This window comes from Corvus cornix, chromosome 11 (genome assembly GCF_000738735.6).
Source record: "Corvus cornix cornix isolate S_Up_H32 chromosome 11, ASM73873v5, whole genome shotgun sequence".
Lineage (NCBI taxonomy): Eukaryota > Metazoa > Chordata > Aves > Passeriformes > Corvidae > Corvus > Corvus cornix.
The window spans coordinates 1,010,289-1,026,717 of NC_046341.1; the positions used below are offsets into that span (position 1 = coordinate 1,010,289).

The following is a 16,429-nucleotide window of genomic DNA, read 5'->3' on the forward strand; positions in this document are numbered from 1 at the left end:
TAAGGTCTCTTCCAGCTCAAACCCTTCCATGACTCTGATTGCCCACTTGCCCTGTGGAGGGGGCCTTGGCCACACCTGCGCAGCAGGTAAAGCCTTCGAGCACCGGCAGAGCCTCACGTGCAGGAAAGGGATTTGGTTTTCTTAAAACAATTTATTATTTCAATTTTATATAAAAACCATGCAATCAACACTTGGCCACTGCTGGTTTCCCAGCTCGCGTCAGACCCTTTTCCCATGATAAAAAATACAAACTGTGACGACAGCTAAACACAGAGGGCAGGATTTTGGGAAAGCCCTTTGATTCCAGAAAGTGCCTTTCAATGAGTGCACGCTAATTACACCTGGCATGACACGGGCAAAAATCAAACCATAATCTGGGATACAGAAAAATAGAAATCTGCCTGTACATACTGTAGTAAATACAATTCCCTGTGACGGTGCATCTTTGGTCTGTTTTGATCAAGTACCTCATCCTACTTCTCCATCACCAGGTTCACGATCTGAGCCTGGTGGGAGAGCAGCTACGTGGGGCTGGGAGCACGAGGTATTTTGGAGAGCGCCAAAGAAACCCTTTTTCCCCCATAGAAAAGGGAAGAAGGAGCTGATCCTGCCCTCCAGAGGTGGGAGCACCTCACTTCCAGGATGGGGAATGGACCAAGCTGTTCCATGCCCTGGAGCCAAGGGGGCCAGGAAACAGCCAGACTACCCCAAAACACCCCATCCCCAGTGAGCCTGAGCTATTCTCAGTGAGGGAGATGTGGGCACCAGGTCCAGGGGGTGTTGGAGGGGGTTCGGCCACCCCAGGTAGAGACCGGCATGAGTCTGGAGGGGTGAAATGAGGTGGCAGCAGCAGGCCGGGGGTCCCTAATCGTCCTCCTCAGCCGCCGCCGTAGAGCTCGGCCAGCTTGCGGAAGCGGCCGCCCCAGTCGTTGAGGTAGTCGTAGTCCATGGTCGCCGTCGGAGGCGGAGGAAGTTGAGGGAGCTGAGCGAGGTGGCCTCCGAGCCGCTGCCCTCGTAGTCAAACACCAGCAGCGAGTCGTAGGGGGGGCCGTGGGGTCCGTGTCGGCCGCCTTCAGGTTCTGGGGGAACAGAGGGGTCAGTGCCTGCTGGCCCCTGTGCTGGTGTGGCAGGGAGCTGTCACCCCCTGGCCCCCCTGGGCCAGGACTCACCTCGTCGATGAAGTTTCCAATCTCGTCGGGGTTGGCAGGCGGGGGCCGGTACTGAGGGGCCGCCATCAGCGGGGGGGCCACGTCATTGCGGATCACCTCGGGCCGGGCATCCAGCCCCCGGTGCAGCTGGCTCAGGTCATAGTCCTGGGGGGACAGGAGGAGACAAGGCTCGAGGGACAGCCATGGGCACTGCCACCACCACTTGGTGGGCAGGGTCCAGCAGGCACAGCCATCCCACCTGGTCCTCCTCGCCACCACCCTCCTCGTCATAGTGGTAGACATTGTCCCTCATGTCATCCTCGGGTGGGAGCAGCGGCTCCTTCACCACCTTCCTCCTCCTTGCGAAGAGCAGCAGCAGCAGCAGGAGGACTGCAGGCACAGGGACAGGGCATCAGGGCAGCAGGGAGAGGGTGACCCGCACTCCATCCCTCCCGTCCTTGTCCCCAGGTACTCACTGAGCAGTGCCAGGATGCCCCCCAGGATGCCCAGGATGGCGGGCACCCCCATGCCACCAGAGATGAACGCTCGCCGCTCACAGTTCTTGGCTGGCCCCTCGCAGCTGCAGACCTGGGCTCGCACCGGCGTGATCTGCTCCTTGCCCTGCCCGTCCAGCAGCTTCAGGAAGATGCTGTACTCGCCCGGCTCCAGCTCCTTCTTCATGCTCAGCTTCACCAGGTCTTGGTGAACCACAGAATCATTTGGGTTGGAAAACGTCTCCAAGATTATTGAGTCCAGCCATCCCCCAGCACTGCCAAGGCCACCACTGACCCATGTCCCCAAGTGCCACATTAACATAGCTCTTAAATCCCTCCAGGGATGGGGACTCCACCACTGCCCTGGGCAGCCTGTTCCAATGCCTGACCACACTTTCCATTAATGAATTTTCCCCAATATCCAACTGAATCTCTCCTGGCACAACTTGAGGTTGTTTCCGCTTGTCCTGTCCCTTAGGAGCAGATCCTGGCTGCACCCTCCTGCCAGGGAGCTGTGGAGAGTGAGAAGGTCCCTCCTGAGCCTCCCCAGCTCCCTCAGCCACTCCTGGTGCTCCAGCCCCTTTTCCAGCTCTGACTTGGGAACACCCTTGGCACTGGCACAGGACTTTGCCTCGTGGCAGGTCCCAGCCTAGTGCCCACTGCAGGGCCCAGCAGCAGAGCAGGTGGCACCCACCTGGTGGAGTCACCCTGGCAGTCCAGTTGCTGCCGGAGCCGTGCATCAGCTCTGCCCTGAAGGGGAAGGTGTTGGGGGGCAGGTCCTTGTCGACGATGTTCAGCGTCTGCTCCTCGGGCTGCTGGTTGCAGATGTCGAAGCTGCGGGGCTCTGGCACAGGCCCGTTGTCGTTCACATCCTGGAGCAGGAGGAGCAGTGTCCCCGTGCCGGTGGCATCGTGTGGCGATCCTGTGGGACTGAGAGTCAGCGAGGCACCCAGGGAGGGGCCTGGACCCCACAGGGGGACATGGAAGTGGGCAGGGGGGCAGCAGCTGGACACCCTCACCATTGTCCACGGCCAGGACGATGGCCTTGTAGGTGCTGTTGATGACATGCGCTGCCTCCCGGTCCAGTGGCTGGGCTGCCGTGACGATGCCGTTCTCAGGGTCAATGGCCAACCACCCCGCGGGATCACTGCCCATGCGATACCTGGGGGCAGCCAGGGGTCAACAGGGGGAGAGAAAGGGGCACATGGTGCAGCACAGCCCCTCAGACACCCTAGCAAAGGCCCTGCCACCATCACCCTCCACTCACGTGATTTTCTGGCTCTGGTCCTTGTCGGGGTCCTGGGCCGTGTAGGAGGTGACCTGGTATCCCACCGGTACATCCTCCATCACCTCCACCTGCTTGACTGGGGGTATGAAGATGGGGGCTTCATTCACATCCTTGACCAGCACCAGGACACTGGCCGTGGCAGGATTCAGGGCCACAGTGAAGGGGACCTCGTTCTCCACCGACACCACAAGCTTGTACCGGTTCTGGGTCTCATAATCCAGGCCCTGAGGATGGGAGAGAAACCGGGGAGTGCCAGAAGGGAGTCAGCTGGTGCTGAGGCAGCCATGTGGCAGCAGGACCCACCTTGGCAGTTTTCAGGAGCCCATCGTTGGTTTTGGGGTCAGTGGTGATCTCGAAGTCACCCTGCGGGTCCCCGCTCTGGATGCGGTAGACGGCATGCCAGGCCGGAGAGCCTGGCAGGTCCTGGTCCGTCACATGCAGCCGGGCCACCAGCACCCCCACCTCGTTCTCGTTCACTGACTCCTCATACTGTAAAATGGGACAGGGACGGTCACCTGTGTGGCCCCAGGCACCCCAGCTGGGGGCTCATGCTATGATGCCCGGGAGGGCAGCGGCTGGGGCTGGCTGGTACCATGGCAGGGTTGAAGACGGGAGGGTTGTCATTGACATCGGTGACTTCGATGATGGCGGTGGCGGTGTTGGTCAGGCCAGTGCCCTCCTGGTCCGCAGCCTGGATGATCAGCGTGTAGTTGGGAGTGGTCTGCAGGGCAAAATCACCCCAGTTAGGGCTGGGGTGGGGACTGGGGTGTTCCCCTCCTCCAGGCATCGCCTGCCTGCTCATCCACCCTTCTTTAGCCTTGCTCTTCCCTGCTGGCACAGAGGTAGCTGATGTCCCAGCTGCCCACCCGAGGGGCTGGCCCTGCACCCACTCCAGGGCTCAGCAAGGCTGGGGGTCCCTGGAGTGTCCCCAGCACAGCTCCTGGTGGGCTCGAGGCTGCAGACACCCCTACAGGCAGGGACAGTGACCCAGGGATGGCACGTCCCAAAACCAGATGGACACCAGGGCTCCAGCATCCCTTTTACCCCATGGCACATCCCACTGTGGAGTTGCCACAGGTTCCCCTGGGCCATGGCAAGGTGCCCACCTCCCGGTCCAGTCCTGTGCCAATGATACTGATGATGCCCTTCTCGGCGTTGATGGTGAACATCTGCTGTGGACCCTTGGGCTCCTCGCTGAGGATGGAGTAGCCGATGATGCCGTTGTTCACGTTGATCCCATCATCTGCATCCGTGGCGTTCACGGTCATCACGGACGTGCCTGGACACGAGGACAAGCCAGGGAGATTTTATCATGGGACAGAATCCACTGGACACCCTGGCACTGCTCCCGCTCAGGGCTCTGTGTGGTCCTGGCTCAGAGTCCTCCACGTACCTGGCTTTGCATTCTCCTCAATGTAGCCAACAAAGACTTGCTGGGTGAAGACGGGCCGGTTGTCATTCTGGTCAGTGACGGTGATGATGATCTCCATGGGATCCTCCACGGGCTGCCCGTTGGCTGACACGGCATGGGAGTAGAGCTGCAAGGGCACAGTCAGTGTGTGTGCAGCCCCCCAGGACCACCCCCGTCCCACCACAGACCCCCCCCCGCTCACCAAATATTTATCCTTCTGCTCCCGGTCCAGGGGTTTCGTCACCTCCAGCCACCCTGTCTCCCGCTCAATGATGAAGACACCCACGGGGATGGTGTCCGCTCCCTGCCCCGTGATGCTGTAGAAAACCTTCATCTCCTTGTCCTTGTTGGATTTGATCTGGCAGCGAGGCAGGAAGAAAGGGGGTGGAGACATGTCCCAGCAGCCTGGGGACAGCCCGGACCCTGCCTGGTCCCTGTGGGGACACGTACCTGCACCAGCTTCTTGGGGAAGGGCCCCCGCTCATTCTCGGGGCAGTTGATGGGGGGGATGACCCAGTCCCTCTTCTGCCGCCGGAGGCCATGTCCATGCTCCGGGAAAATCAGCATGTCGGGTACTGTGTCCTGTTGGGACAGTGGCTCTGCTCAGTGCCAGCCCCTTGCTGAGCTCTCTGCACCAGGGACAGGGGCTGCTGTGACCCCAGGGAGTGGGTCTGTCCTTTACCTGCTGCATCCGCTCGTGGTGTCGGTGCTGGTGCCACCGCCGGCGCAGGATCACCTTGGCCGAATGCTTCTTGCCCACAGCGTCCCAGGTGTGCACAGCGAAGGTGATCTCCCCCCGCTGGAGCTGCAGGGGCCGGGTGGCAGAGACGACACCATCCCTGCTCACCTTGAAGCGCGTGTCGTCGGAGAGGAAGGCGGCATGGTGCGACTCACCACAGTCCACAAAGCTCACTGGGGATAAGGGACTGAGTGGCAGGAGGTTCTGGGGACATGGGCACACGCAGCACAGCCACATCCCAGCAGCATGGGGTGTGGGGTCACAGCAGTGGTGGGGATGCTCCACACACAGTGACACATGCCCTGCCAGGATTCCACCGGGGCACGACACACGGTGCATCCCTGCCCTGGCTTTGGTCCAGGATGGGACATGGCAGGACCTGGTGTGCCACGGGATCCCTGCCGGACAGTGACAATGGAGCAAGTGGCACTTGGCACAGCACATCCCTGTCCCCAGCACCATGTATGGTATGGCACCGGGCACAGCACATCCCCACATGGGTGTATCCCTGTGGCACAGTGTGTCCCCAAGCGTGGCGTGTCACCACCACTGTGCTTCTCCAGCTGCTTTTCCAATAAAAGCAAGGGCAGCAGTCACTCACCTACACTGGCACCCAGTGTCCTGGCAGCCAGAACCCCCGGGACCCCCAACCCCAGGGAGAGCGGCCAGGCGGGGTCCCGGTGTCACTAGCTGGGGTCCCGGCTGGGCGCGGCAGAGCCACGAGGCAGCGGTCAGCCGGCATCACATGAGCGGGGCCGCGCGGCCACAGCTCCCGAACAAACGCCCTTTGTCTGCGACAGAGCTGTTGGAGGCAGCGGCACCGAGGCTCCGGAGCCAGCACTGCCACCATCGCCCCGGCGTGACCCGCGCCTCGGCAAGGGGCCGTGCGGGGCCGTGCGGGGCCGGGCACGGCCGCACGGAACGGGGCCCGCGGGGTTCCGTCAGCCCGCGAGCAGCCCAGGAATCCGGGCTGGCTGTGGGTGGAGGGCGAGCGATCGCTGCCCCCCTGCCCACCACGGTGCCCCCGACTCGGCCCAGGAGGAGCCACCGGCGCGATGCCAGCCCCGCTCAGCCCCACGGCGGGACCCCCGGCCAGGGCTGGGGAGCCGGTGGGGCCGGCTGGGCAGGAACGTGCCGGGGCAGGCGGGAAGCAGAGGCGGCCGCGGGCGCGGAGCTCGGCCCTGGCCCGGGGCCCCGTGGGAGCAGCGAGGGGCAGCACGAAGCCCCCAGCCCCACACTGAGTGCAATGAGTGCTCGGTGCTCAGCCCACACGGGGTTCAATGAGGGTGCTCAGAGCCCGCTCCCCCTTTCCTGCTCTTCCCCCCTTCCAACTCCCCCCCTTCCCACCTGGCCATGCACAACCTGTTTTTCCAGCTTGGCTGAAGGAGGGCTGTCCCCAGCCTTCCTCTCCCCAGGGCTGGGAGCTGGGGGGGTGGAGGGGGGGCCCTCTCTTGGGAATGATGGGGGTGGGAGAAAAGGAGAGCTCAGGAAGTCCCACAGGGGGTGCCCCCCACTTCCAGTCCCCCCCACCACCACCTATAGGGCACTGGGACAACCAGACTCTGGTACGACCAGGCTGCCAAAGAGGGTGTGGGGCTGAAACCCCACACAGGGGAACAGGGCAGCCCCCAAAGCCACCTCATGTCGTGTGAGGTCTCAATGGGGCTGGGCACAGGCAGAGCAGGGTGTCACCATCCCTGCAGTGCCACCACCCCATGTGTTGCACACGGGCAGCAGCGTCAGGGCGGGGGGCTCACCCCAGGGTGAAGGTGCTGCAGGGTGACACATCCCACTGACGTCACCCGAGTTTCGCTGTGACTTCAGACTCTCAAGGTTTCTCCACCCGGACCTGACGGGGACTGTCCCAGCCCCCACCACGTCCCCACTACCCCAGAGCCCCCCGACCCACAGAGCAGAGCCCTGGTGATGCCGCGGCCCCTGCACAGGTGTTGCTGTTCACCACCCTGGCGCCGCGCAGGGCCTGTCTGGGCCTGCTGGAGGGAAAACACCGCGCTCAACTCACCGAGCTAATTACAGGCCGGCTTGTCAGCCTGGCCGTGAGCTTTGGGGTGCTCTGTGGCCCAGCATGGCCTGGCACCCACCAGACTCAGCCACCCCATGGCTGGCATTGCTGTGGCACAGCTCTGAATCACTGGGTGCCACACAGGCCTCAAGGGCAGATGGCCCCTTCCTTCCTCCCACGCCCTGACTGTGCCCGGAACCCAAAACTGAAAGTGCTGGTGCCAGGACAGAGGATTTTCCGCAGGTCCCGGTGCTGCAGGGAAGTCACAGGCCTGGCCGTCACCCTGGTATCAGGCCCAGCCCTCATGGACATTGGCTTCTGCACGTTAACGATCAACCAGAACGCAAACAAACACAATTCCTGGGGTATGACGTAGGGTCCAATTCCTGGCTCTCCCAGGTGAAGCCGTTACGGAGCTGAGGATGTTTGGGAGCCCCTGCTGCAGCACTGGGTGCTCAGTACCCCTAAGCTCTGTCCCCACTCAGCCACCCTGGCACACACACCACAGTGCCAGCACCACTCTCAGCCATGAACTGGTGCAGATGGTAATGGCCACTGCGCAGCCCCAGAGCCCTCAGAGTGCTTTTTGGGGACCGCAGAGTGGCAGCAGGTGCCCAGCACACAGATCCCCAGTGCCCCCTTGTCACACCAGAACAGGGCTTTGGTGCCAGCATAGCGGGACACTATGTCCCCAAAAGCCTAGGAGCCCATCGTGGTGCCTTGTCCCCATTCCAAGAGCTGCCCTGGGGGCCTACACTGAGGGTCCAAAGGAGGGCTCACCCTGGTGAACCCTGGGTGCCAGGTGAGGCTTGGGGCAGGGCAGGCGCCTGCGCACCCCACACCCCCAACCTGCCGGCCCCAACAGGTCTGCGGCGCCTGAGTCAGCGCCGCCCGCGCTGGCGCACCCCGGGGAGCGGCTCCCGCTGCCCCCGCGCCACGATGCCCTCCCACCAGGAAGGCCAGGACCACTGGTGCCCTCGCTGGGACCACCAGGGCCCTCAGCGTGGCCCCACCGCTGCATGTGGACACACCACCACGGCTCTGTCCCCTGTGCCACCTGCCACCACAGTAAGCCTGTCCCCAACGCCATGGCACTGTCCCCACCGCGATGGCACCACCCCAATGGCACCATCTCCACTACCACAGCCCTGTCCCCACGGCCACGCTGGCATCACTCGGGCACGGAGGCACGGCTTCATGTCCCCCTTTGCCCACCCTTGTCCCACAACCCCCCTGTACCCACAGTCCCATCCCCGCAGCCACCCTATTCTCCACACCCGCTTGTCTCCGTGTCCTTACCTCGTCCCAGTGCCCGTCCTGCCGCCACGCTGTCCCGCGGCACCGTCAGAGCGAAGGTCTCGGCGGTGAAGCCGGGCTGGCACGACGCTGCCCGCTGGCACAGCCGCTGCCCGCTCTGCCCGGAGAGAGACGTTAGCACCGGGCAGGGTCCCGAGCAGGGTCCCGCTGCCCCGGGCAGGGTCCTGCCGTCCCATTTCGTGGCTCACCTGGAGCAGGAACAAGAGGAGGCAGAGCGGAACCAAGCAGCCCGCCCGCCGCCCCATGGCCGGTGCCGGTGCCGGTGCCGGTGCCGGTTGGTGCCGGAGGGATCGGGAGCTGCCGCCGCGGAGTCGCAGGTGCGTCCGGTCCCCTCCCGATCCCGCCCCGCAGGTGTCGACCCCGCCGGGAACCGCCCCGTCCCGCCCCGACAGGAGGCGGTCCCGCCCCGCCCGCACCCGGGACCCCGGTACTCCCGGTACCCCCTACGCCCGGTATCCCGGTACCCCCCACGGTACTGCTGGGGTACTTCTCCCGCGGTCCCTGCTACCGTGGTACCCCCGTTACCGTTTCAGCCCCCGGTACCCCCAGCCCACCACCAGCCCCCAGTACCCCCAACATCCCTGGTGCTTTGCCCGTCCCGCGTACCCCCGGCTCCCCGTGCCCCTGATATTCCCAGCTGCAGCCACAGAGCCCCCGGGCTTTCCTTGCCTCTCCCGTCCAGGGCTGTGGGAGCAGTGGGTGTTGGTGGGTGACAGGAGCCAGGAGTACCCCAGGGTGTCCCCATGCCACAGCCCCACAGGTCCCGGCTCTGCAGTGGGGGCAAACATCGTACCCAGGGACCCCCCGGGCAGGAAGGGCCCCTCAGGATGCTGCAGGCCCTGGCTTCCCCCATACCCCTCTGTCCCAAAGCACTGCATAGCTGGGGGTGACCCCATGGAAAGGGACCCCCAGGGATCCCCAGTGCCACCAGCTGCCCCCATCCCACACCTGTCAGGAGCTGATCCTGGAGCCAGTGGGAGACCCCCAGAGCTCGGGGTCCTGCCAGGGCCAGAGGCTGCTGTGCCCACCCATGCTAGCACCCATGGTCATCTCAGGGGGTTGGGGTGGCAGCCTGGGGGCTGCAGGGCTCCGGCTGCCCAGGCCAGGAGGGATTTAGCACCAGGAATGCCCAATGCCACCAGTGTCACCCCATGGAGGAGAGATTGGAGGTCAGTGCCCTGCCCATGCCCATCAGCACCCCTTTTGGACAAAGACACCCTGGGGGAGGCACGGGCACTACCCCTGCATGGGTGACACTGCAGCTGTGCTACAGGTTCCACACTGGGGTGAACAAGGGGGGACAGGGCTGGGGAGGGGTCACTGCAGGGCTGCGCGCAGCACTGACCTCCAGGGCACAAAGTGACACACAGCCTGGAGCGTCTAAAAAAACCAAATCCTTTATTAAAACTGACCCAGCTCCCATCCCCTCATCCGCAGCATCACACGCCGTCATTCCATACCTTAAAAAATAGATAATAACCACAAAATCGCAGGCGAGGAGGTGAGGGGGCTGCGCTGGGGTGGGGGGGCATGGCGGGGGGAACCCCCAAGGCACAAAAGCAGCAATAAGGCGGGGGCAGCGGGCCGGGGGTCCCTAATCGTCCTCCTCGCCGCCGCCGTAGAGCTCGGCCAGCTTGCGGAAGCGGCCGCCCCAGTCGTTGAGGTAGTCGTAGTCCTGGTCGCCGTCGGAGGCGGAGGAGTTGAGGGAGCTGAGCGAGGTGGCCTCCGAGCCGCTGCCCTCGTAGTCAAACACCAGCAGCGAGTCGTAGGGGGGGGCCGTGGGGTCCGTGTCGGCCGCCTTCAGGTTCTGGGGGAACAGAGGGGTCAGTGCCTGCGGCCCCTGTGCTGTCACCCCCTAGGCTCTTCAGGTCAGGCTCACCTCCTCGATGAAGGTGCCGATGTCATCAGGGTTGGCGGGGCGGGGCCGGTACTGGGGGCTGGCAGGAGGGTAGGGGCCACATCATTGCGGATCACCTCGGGCCGGGCATCCAGCCCCCGGTGCAGCTGCCGCAGGTCATAATTCTGGGGACACACACATGGAGAGGGGCAGAGTCAGGTTGTCCACGCTGTCCACCAACCCCCTCACCCCCACACCCACCTGGTCCTCCTCGCCGCCACCCTCCTCCCCGTAGTAGAAGATGTTGTCCCTTGTGTCATCCTCGGGCAGCAGCAGCGGCTCCTTTGTCACCTTCCTCCTCCTCACGAAGAGCAGCAGCAGCAGCAGGATGACTGCGGGGAAGAGTGCCATCAGCGGGGACGTGTCCCCCACTGTGCCCAGGGCAGGGGTGTCCCCAGAGCCCCAGGACCCCCAGGATCCCCACTCACGCAGCAGGGCCAGCAGCGCGCCCAGGGTGGCGAGAACAAAGGGCAGGGCAGTGACAGGCTGGGGTCTCTGGGGACAGCCCTGTGCCAGCCCCTCGCAGGCGCACACCCGTGCGGTGACAATGGTCACTTGGGCTCTGCCCGGCTGGTCCAGCAGCCGCAGGTACACGCTGTAGGTGTCTGGCTCCAGCGGTGCCACCAGCTGCAGTGTCACTGTGTCACCTGTGGGAGATGGGGGGCTCATGGAGGAAGCACCAGGAATGCAGCCACGGCACAGCTGCCTCTGCCAAGAACCCCCCACATTATCTTCAGCCCCACTGCAATACCTGTGTCCCCCACCTCCACAGCCCAGCTGTCCCCTGAGCCGTGGGTGAGCTCAGCACGGAAGGGGCCGGTGTTGGGGGGCAGGTCCCGGTCGGTGACGGTGAGGAGCTGGGGCTGGGGGCTGCGCTGGCAGACAGTGACGTCCCGTGGCTCAGCCTCAGGGCCATTGTCGTTCACGTCGAGCAGGGTGAGGAGCAGCGTGCCCGTGCCCGTGGCTGGCGGTGAGCCTGGTGGGGACAATTTTGGAGGGAGGACCCCAAACCCAGGACTCTCATGGGGACATAGGTGACTGAGCAGGCATGGGGACAGGGGGTGCCTCAAAACCAAGATGTTCTCAGGGACAGAGACTCTCTGGGCAACAGTGGGTACAGTGAGGAGTGATGCTGGAGGGGGAAGTCCCAAACCCAGGACCCTCACGGGGCAGGGGTGGGGCTGGGCAGTCCCTGCACTGCTCCATGCTGGAGCTGGGATGTGTTTCCTGGTGATGGCAGCACGTGCCCCTCACGCGGGAGGGGGAACAAGGGCTCTTTCATGTCCCTCACCATCGTCCACAGCCAGCAGCACGGCCATGTAGGTGCTGTTCTTGACGAACGGGGACTCGCGGTCCAGGTGGTCCCGCGCGGTCACCAGGCCATTCTCAGGGTGCACAGCCAGCCAGCCCGCCGGGTCGTGCCCCACCAGGTACCTGGGGGGCACAGGGGAGCTGGTGCTGCGGCAAGGGGCAGCAGAGACCCCCCCAAACCTCCACTCCAACCCTGTCCCTGCTCACTTGATCCTCTGGCCCTGCGCCTTGTCAGGGTCCTGGGCCGTGCAGGCGGTGAGGGTCTGCCCCGGGGGTACATCCTCTGACACCGTGGCCAGCTGCACCGGCGGCATGAACACCGGGGCCTCATTGACATCCTCCACAGTGACTGTCACCGTAGCAGTGGCCATCGGCAGCTTCACGACAAAGGGGACCTCATTGGCCACTGCCACGTGGAGCACGAACTGCTGCTTGGCCTCGTAGTCCAGACCCTGGGAGAGGGGGAGACATGGGCAGTGAGAGGGGGACAGGCAGGTCCCCACTGTGGGTAGCGATGGGGCGACACGGGGGTGACACAGACCTTGGCGGTGCGGAGGATGCCCTCATTGGTGGCAGGGTCGGTGGTGATGGCAAAGGCACCCCCGTCGTTGCCGCGCAGGATGGAGTAGACAGCTCGCCACGCCGGCGTGCCGGGCTCATCCAGGTCGGTGACAGCCAGCCGGGCCACCTCCCGCCCAGCCACGTTCTCTGGCACGGCCGCCTCGTACTGCGGGTCAGGGGCACCATCAGCACGACAGCCCAGCGGGCACCAGGGAGGGTCACACCCAGCGGGGGGCCCACGTTACCGTTTTGGGGTCAAACTCAGGGGCATTGTCATTGACATCAGCGATCTCAATGATGGCCAGCGCCGTGGTGGTCAGCCCCTCACCGTCCAGGTCAGCTGCCTGCACGGTCAGTGTGTACTCTCGCACACGCTGTGGTGGACAGACAGACAGACACCTTGTCAGCCCCTGCTTGGGGCTGGGACCCCTGCCCCACGGTGCTGCGGAGCCCACCTCCCGGTCAAGGCCACTGGCAATCATGCTGAGGGTGCCAGTGGCCCGGTTGACGGTGAACATTTGGGGATGGGGCTCCCGTGGCTCCTGGCTGAGGATGGAGTAGGCAATGACACCATTGTAGGTCTCCACCGCATCATCCGCATCCGTGGCTGTCACCTGCATGATGGAGGTGCCTGGGGATGTGGATGTCTGGGTAAGTGGGCTGCTGGGGGGGACGGTGCCGGGGCTGTGCCCAAGGAACATGGCAGGTGGGATGCAGAGCTTCCCAGGGGTCCTACCTGGCAGGGCTCCCTCTGGCACAGAGCCCCTGAACACCTCCTGCGTGAACTGGGGCTTGTTGTCATTCTGGTCTGTCACTGTCACAATGATCTCCATCGGCTCCTCCACTGGCTTCCCATTCTCAGACACAGCGTGGGAGAAGAGCTGCGGGGTGGGGTGTGAGTGGGGGGCCTGGCAGAGCACCCCAACACCTCCCCAGTGTCCCCTGGCAAGGACCTACGTGGTATTTGTCGATGTGCTCACGGTCCAGTGGCTGCGTCACCTTCATCCAGCCTGACTCCTTCTCAATGGTGAAGATGCCCTCGGGGGGGGCATCCGCTCCCTGCCCTGTAATGCTGTAGAAGATCTTGGTGTCTCTGTCCCGGTTGGATTTGATCTGGGAGGACACACAGACCAAGGAAACGGGTCAGTATCCCCCACCCCATCATACCCTGCCCCGATGCAGTGGGGATGCACCGCCAGCACCCACCTCCATGCCCAGACCCCCCACCCTCATACCTGAACCAGCTTTTTGGGGAAGGGGCCCCTCTCATTTTCAGGGACCTTGATGGGGGGGATCACCCAGTCCCTCTTCTGCCTCCTGAGAGCAGCGCGAGTCCTGGGCAGCTCCTGTGGGATGGGGGTGAGTGAGGGCACAGCCGGCCGGGGGAGCGAGGGGGGGGGATATGCGGGGCAGCATTACCTGGGGGGAGTGCCTGCTCTCTGTGGGAATTGGGGCAGGGTCTGGCTGGCCAGCGGCATCCCGGGAGGTACCAGCACCTCGGGGGGGTATGGCGAGCGCCCTGCTCACCCCCGGTAGCCGCACGGGGCCCCCATCATCCCGCACCCCGACATCGGGCTCCTCCGTCCTGTACGGCCCCGCGCAGCCTCCGGAGCTCCCTGCGAGGGTGAGGGGTCAGGGGGATGGGGGGACCTCTCCCCCGGCACCCCCGAGCCGCAACCACCAGCTCCAGGACCCCGCAATCCCCCAGAGCCCCGAGGCGGAGTGGGGCAGGGGACGGTAGAAGAGGGGTAGCGAACACCAGGAGCGGGGCAGGGAACGCCGGGCGCCGTACAGGAGCGCAGTGGAAGTTTCGGTGGAAGTTTCGGCTTTGTTTCACACATGATGGGAAATTCCTGGGCGGGCAGAGCCCGGCCCCAGCCCCCTCCCGGTGTGTCACCCCCCTCGGGGCTCCCAACCCCCCGTGGCCAGAACACTGGGCACTGAATCTCCCTCCCCCGCCTCCCACGCTGCATCCCTCGTGCTGGACACAGCCCTGGCTCCGCGCCCCCCCGGGGGAAGGATTAGGGGATTAGCGGAGCTGAGCCAGCTCCGGGCGGCCGAGCGGGCCAGGGCGGGACGCGGAGCGGGGCTGGGGGGGCTGCGGAAGGCGTGGAATGGGGCAGGGAGAGCTGTGCCCCACGGCTGCTCCACGCCTGAGGGAGCGAGCCCAGGGGTGACGGTGGGGCCATGCGGGGAGCAGCAACCGTGCCCCGAGGGCAGTACCGGGGCCCCTCCAGTCGCGGTGGCCGCGATAAGGGACATTAATGGGGCTGGAGGAGCATCAGTCACCCTGGCAAGCGGGGCACGAGGAGCCCGGGGAAGGCCCCAACCCATGTCATGGTGGACCTCCAGCCCCGCTCCCCAGCTGTGGCACGGGTTGCTGTTCCCACCGGAGGAGCGGGCGGCACAGGGGGTACCCCACCACGTCCTCGGGGGTCACTGCTGGGTGCCAAGGCGGAGCCACACGGTCGGTGCCGGGGCCATGTGCTGCCCACGGAAGGGGGTCGCAGTGGCATGGCCAGACCCCAGCCTGTGCCCACAGCAGGGGCCTGGCAGCGCCCAGCTCCAGTCATGGCAGGCTCAACTGATGGAAACGGGATGTGAAAAGGGATGTGGTGTCCAAAGCAGGCGGAGGTCGAGGCCCCTCCCTGGCACTTACCGCCAAGGAGAGCTTTTAGTGCTCCCGCGGCCATTAGACGAGCGCTGGCTCCGGCCGCCTTGCCGGGCAGCCCCAATCTCCCGGGAGCCGCTGAGCGAAGAGGGCAACGGGCCCGGGCCAAGCGCCGGCACCGGGCCAAGAGCTGGCAGCAGCAAGACCCTGCCCAGCCTCGGGCCAGACGGACCCCGCACCCCACGGCCGGAGAAGGGTGGCCCTGGGGCACCCAGCCCCATTGCCAGCCCGGCGCCGGCCACCCACCCTGCGGGGAACCAGCCCTGCTCGCAGCGGGCGCCGCATGGCTGGGCCAAAGGCACTGGCATCAGCCGCCACCAGCCGGCCCCACGGGGCACCGCCAGCCCCATGGCCATGCCCCACAGCCCGGGGGGGGGGCACAGCCCTACAACAAGACCCACAGCCCGGGGCGGAGGCACAGCCCGACACCCCAGGAGCCCAACCAGCCCCGCAGCGCATCCCCACACTCGGGTACCCCCGCCAGCCCCACAGCCGGGGCACTGCCAGGTCTTCCCGAAAAGCAACGGCCCCACCACCGGGGCAAAGCGATCCCGATCCCGGCAGTGAGGGGGGCCCTGCCGCCCCCTCCAGTGCCCGAAGCCCCGATCCCGGCCCCGATCCCGGCCCCGATCGCGGCCCCAGCCCGTCCCCGAGATGTTCCTGGGGTCCCGGTGCCGCCGCGCCCCGACGGTGCGAGTTACCTAGTGCGGGGAGCGGCCCGCGGCGCAGCCCCGGGAGGACGCACGGCGGGGCCGCGGAGGGGGCGGCTGCCGGCAGGAGCGGGGAGAGGAGGAGGAGGATGAAGATGGAGAGCGGGCAGAGCCCGGAGCGCGGCCCCCGCATGCCCGTCCGTTGCTGCCGCCGCCGCTCCGGTCGCCGCCCGCCCCGTCCCGCCCCGTCCCGCCCCGCGCCGCTACGCCCCAGGTGAGGCGGCGGCCGCGCAGGTACCGCCCCGCCCCGGAGAGCGGCCCAGCACGCCCCAGGCACCCCCCGGCAATGCCCTGGACCCCTTCATTACCTCCGGGACCCTCCTACCGGGGGTTTACCCCCTATAACGGCCCCGGCAATCCCCGTTGCACCGCGGTACCCCTCTGGAAACCTCCGGCAACCCCCGATACAACATGGCACCCCCCGATACCACCCGGGCACCCCGGGTATTCCCCTGGAAACCCACCGGCAATCCCCAGTACCCCATGTTACCTCCCAGGCACCCACCCGTCAAGATCCACGCACAGCCCGGTACCCCTCGGGCACCGCCCAGTACTGGAACCTTCAACACCCGCCGGGCACAGCCGGCACCCCTCTGAAATCCTCCCGTCAATCCGCAATTCCTCCCGGGAACCCTGGGGCACCTCCTGGTAACTTCTTGGAACCCCGTGGCAACCGTCGGCAATCCGCGATACCCCCCGTTGACCCCCGGTCACCCCCAGTTGCCCGTCGGGCACCTCCCCGGTATGCAGCCATCGGTATCGCCTTGGAACCCCCTGGCACTCCCCGGTATGGCCCGGCACTGCTCGGGCACCCCCGCTCTCTCAGTGCCGCCGCCCGGTGCCCGAGCCCCCCCGCCGC

The 16,429-nt window shown here is 65.5% G+C and overlaps 2 protein-coding genes across 2 annotated transcripts; both read right to left on the minus strand.

Moving 5' to 3' along the window:
* Window positions 1-785: 785 nt before the first annotated feature.
* LOC104691942 (cadherin-1) lies at window positions 786-8,752 on the minus strand. Its single transcript, XM_039558368.1, is given in 19 exon segments — window positions 786-949; window positions 951-971; window positions 973-1,049; window positions 1,052-1,079; window positions 1,170-1,313; window positions 1,408-1,538; window positions 1,625-1,846; window positions 2,337-2,564; window positions 2,662-2,804; window positions 2,910-3,154; window positions 3,234-3,419; window positions 3,523-3,651; window positions 4,037-4,209; window positions 4,324-4,468; window positions 4,544-4,699; window positions 4,792-4,923; window positions 5,024-5,253; window positions 8,403-8,517; window positions 8,609-8,752. Coding segments are annotated over 19 exon segments (2,634 nt in total). The 5' UTR covers window positions 8,666-8,752; the 3' UTR covers window positions 786-877.
* Window positions 8,753-9,799: 1,047 nt separating this feature from the next.
* Window positions 9,800-15,740, minus strand: LOC104691941 (B-cadherin). The gene is given in 16 exon segments (XM_039558392.1): window positions 9,800-10,227; window positions 10,300-10,364; window positions 10,367-10,442; window positions 10,519-10,649; window positions 10,746-10,964; window positions 11,069-11,293; window positions 11,609-11,751; window positions 11,836-12,080; window positions 12,170-12,355; window positions 12,435-12,563; window positions 12,645-12,820; window positions 12,926-13,070; window positions 13,147-13,302; window positions 13,425-13,535; window positions 13,609-13,805; window positions 15,562-15,740. Coding segments are annotated over 16 exon segments (2,559 nt in total). The 5' UTR covers window positions 15,704-15,740; the 3' UTR covers window positions 9,800-10,014.
* Window positions 15,741-16,429: the final 689 nt, after the last annotated feature.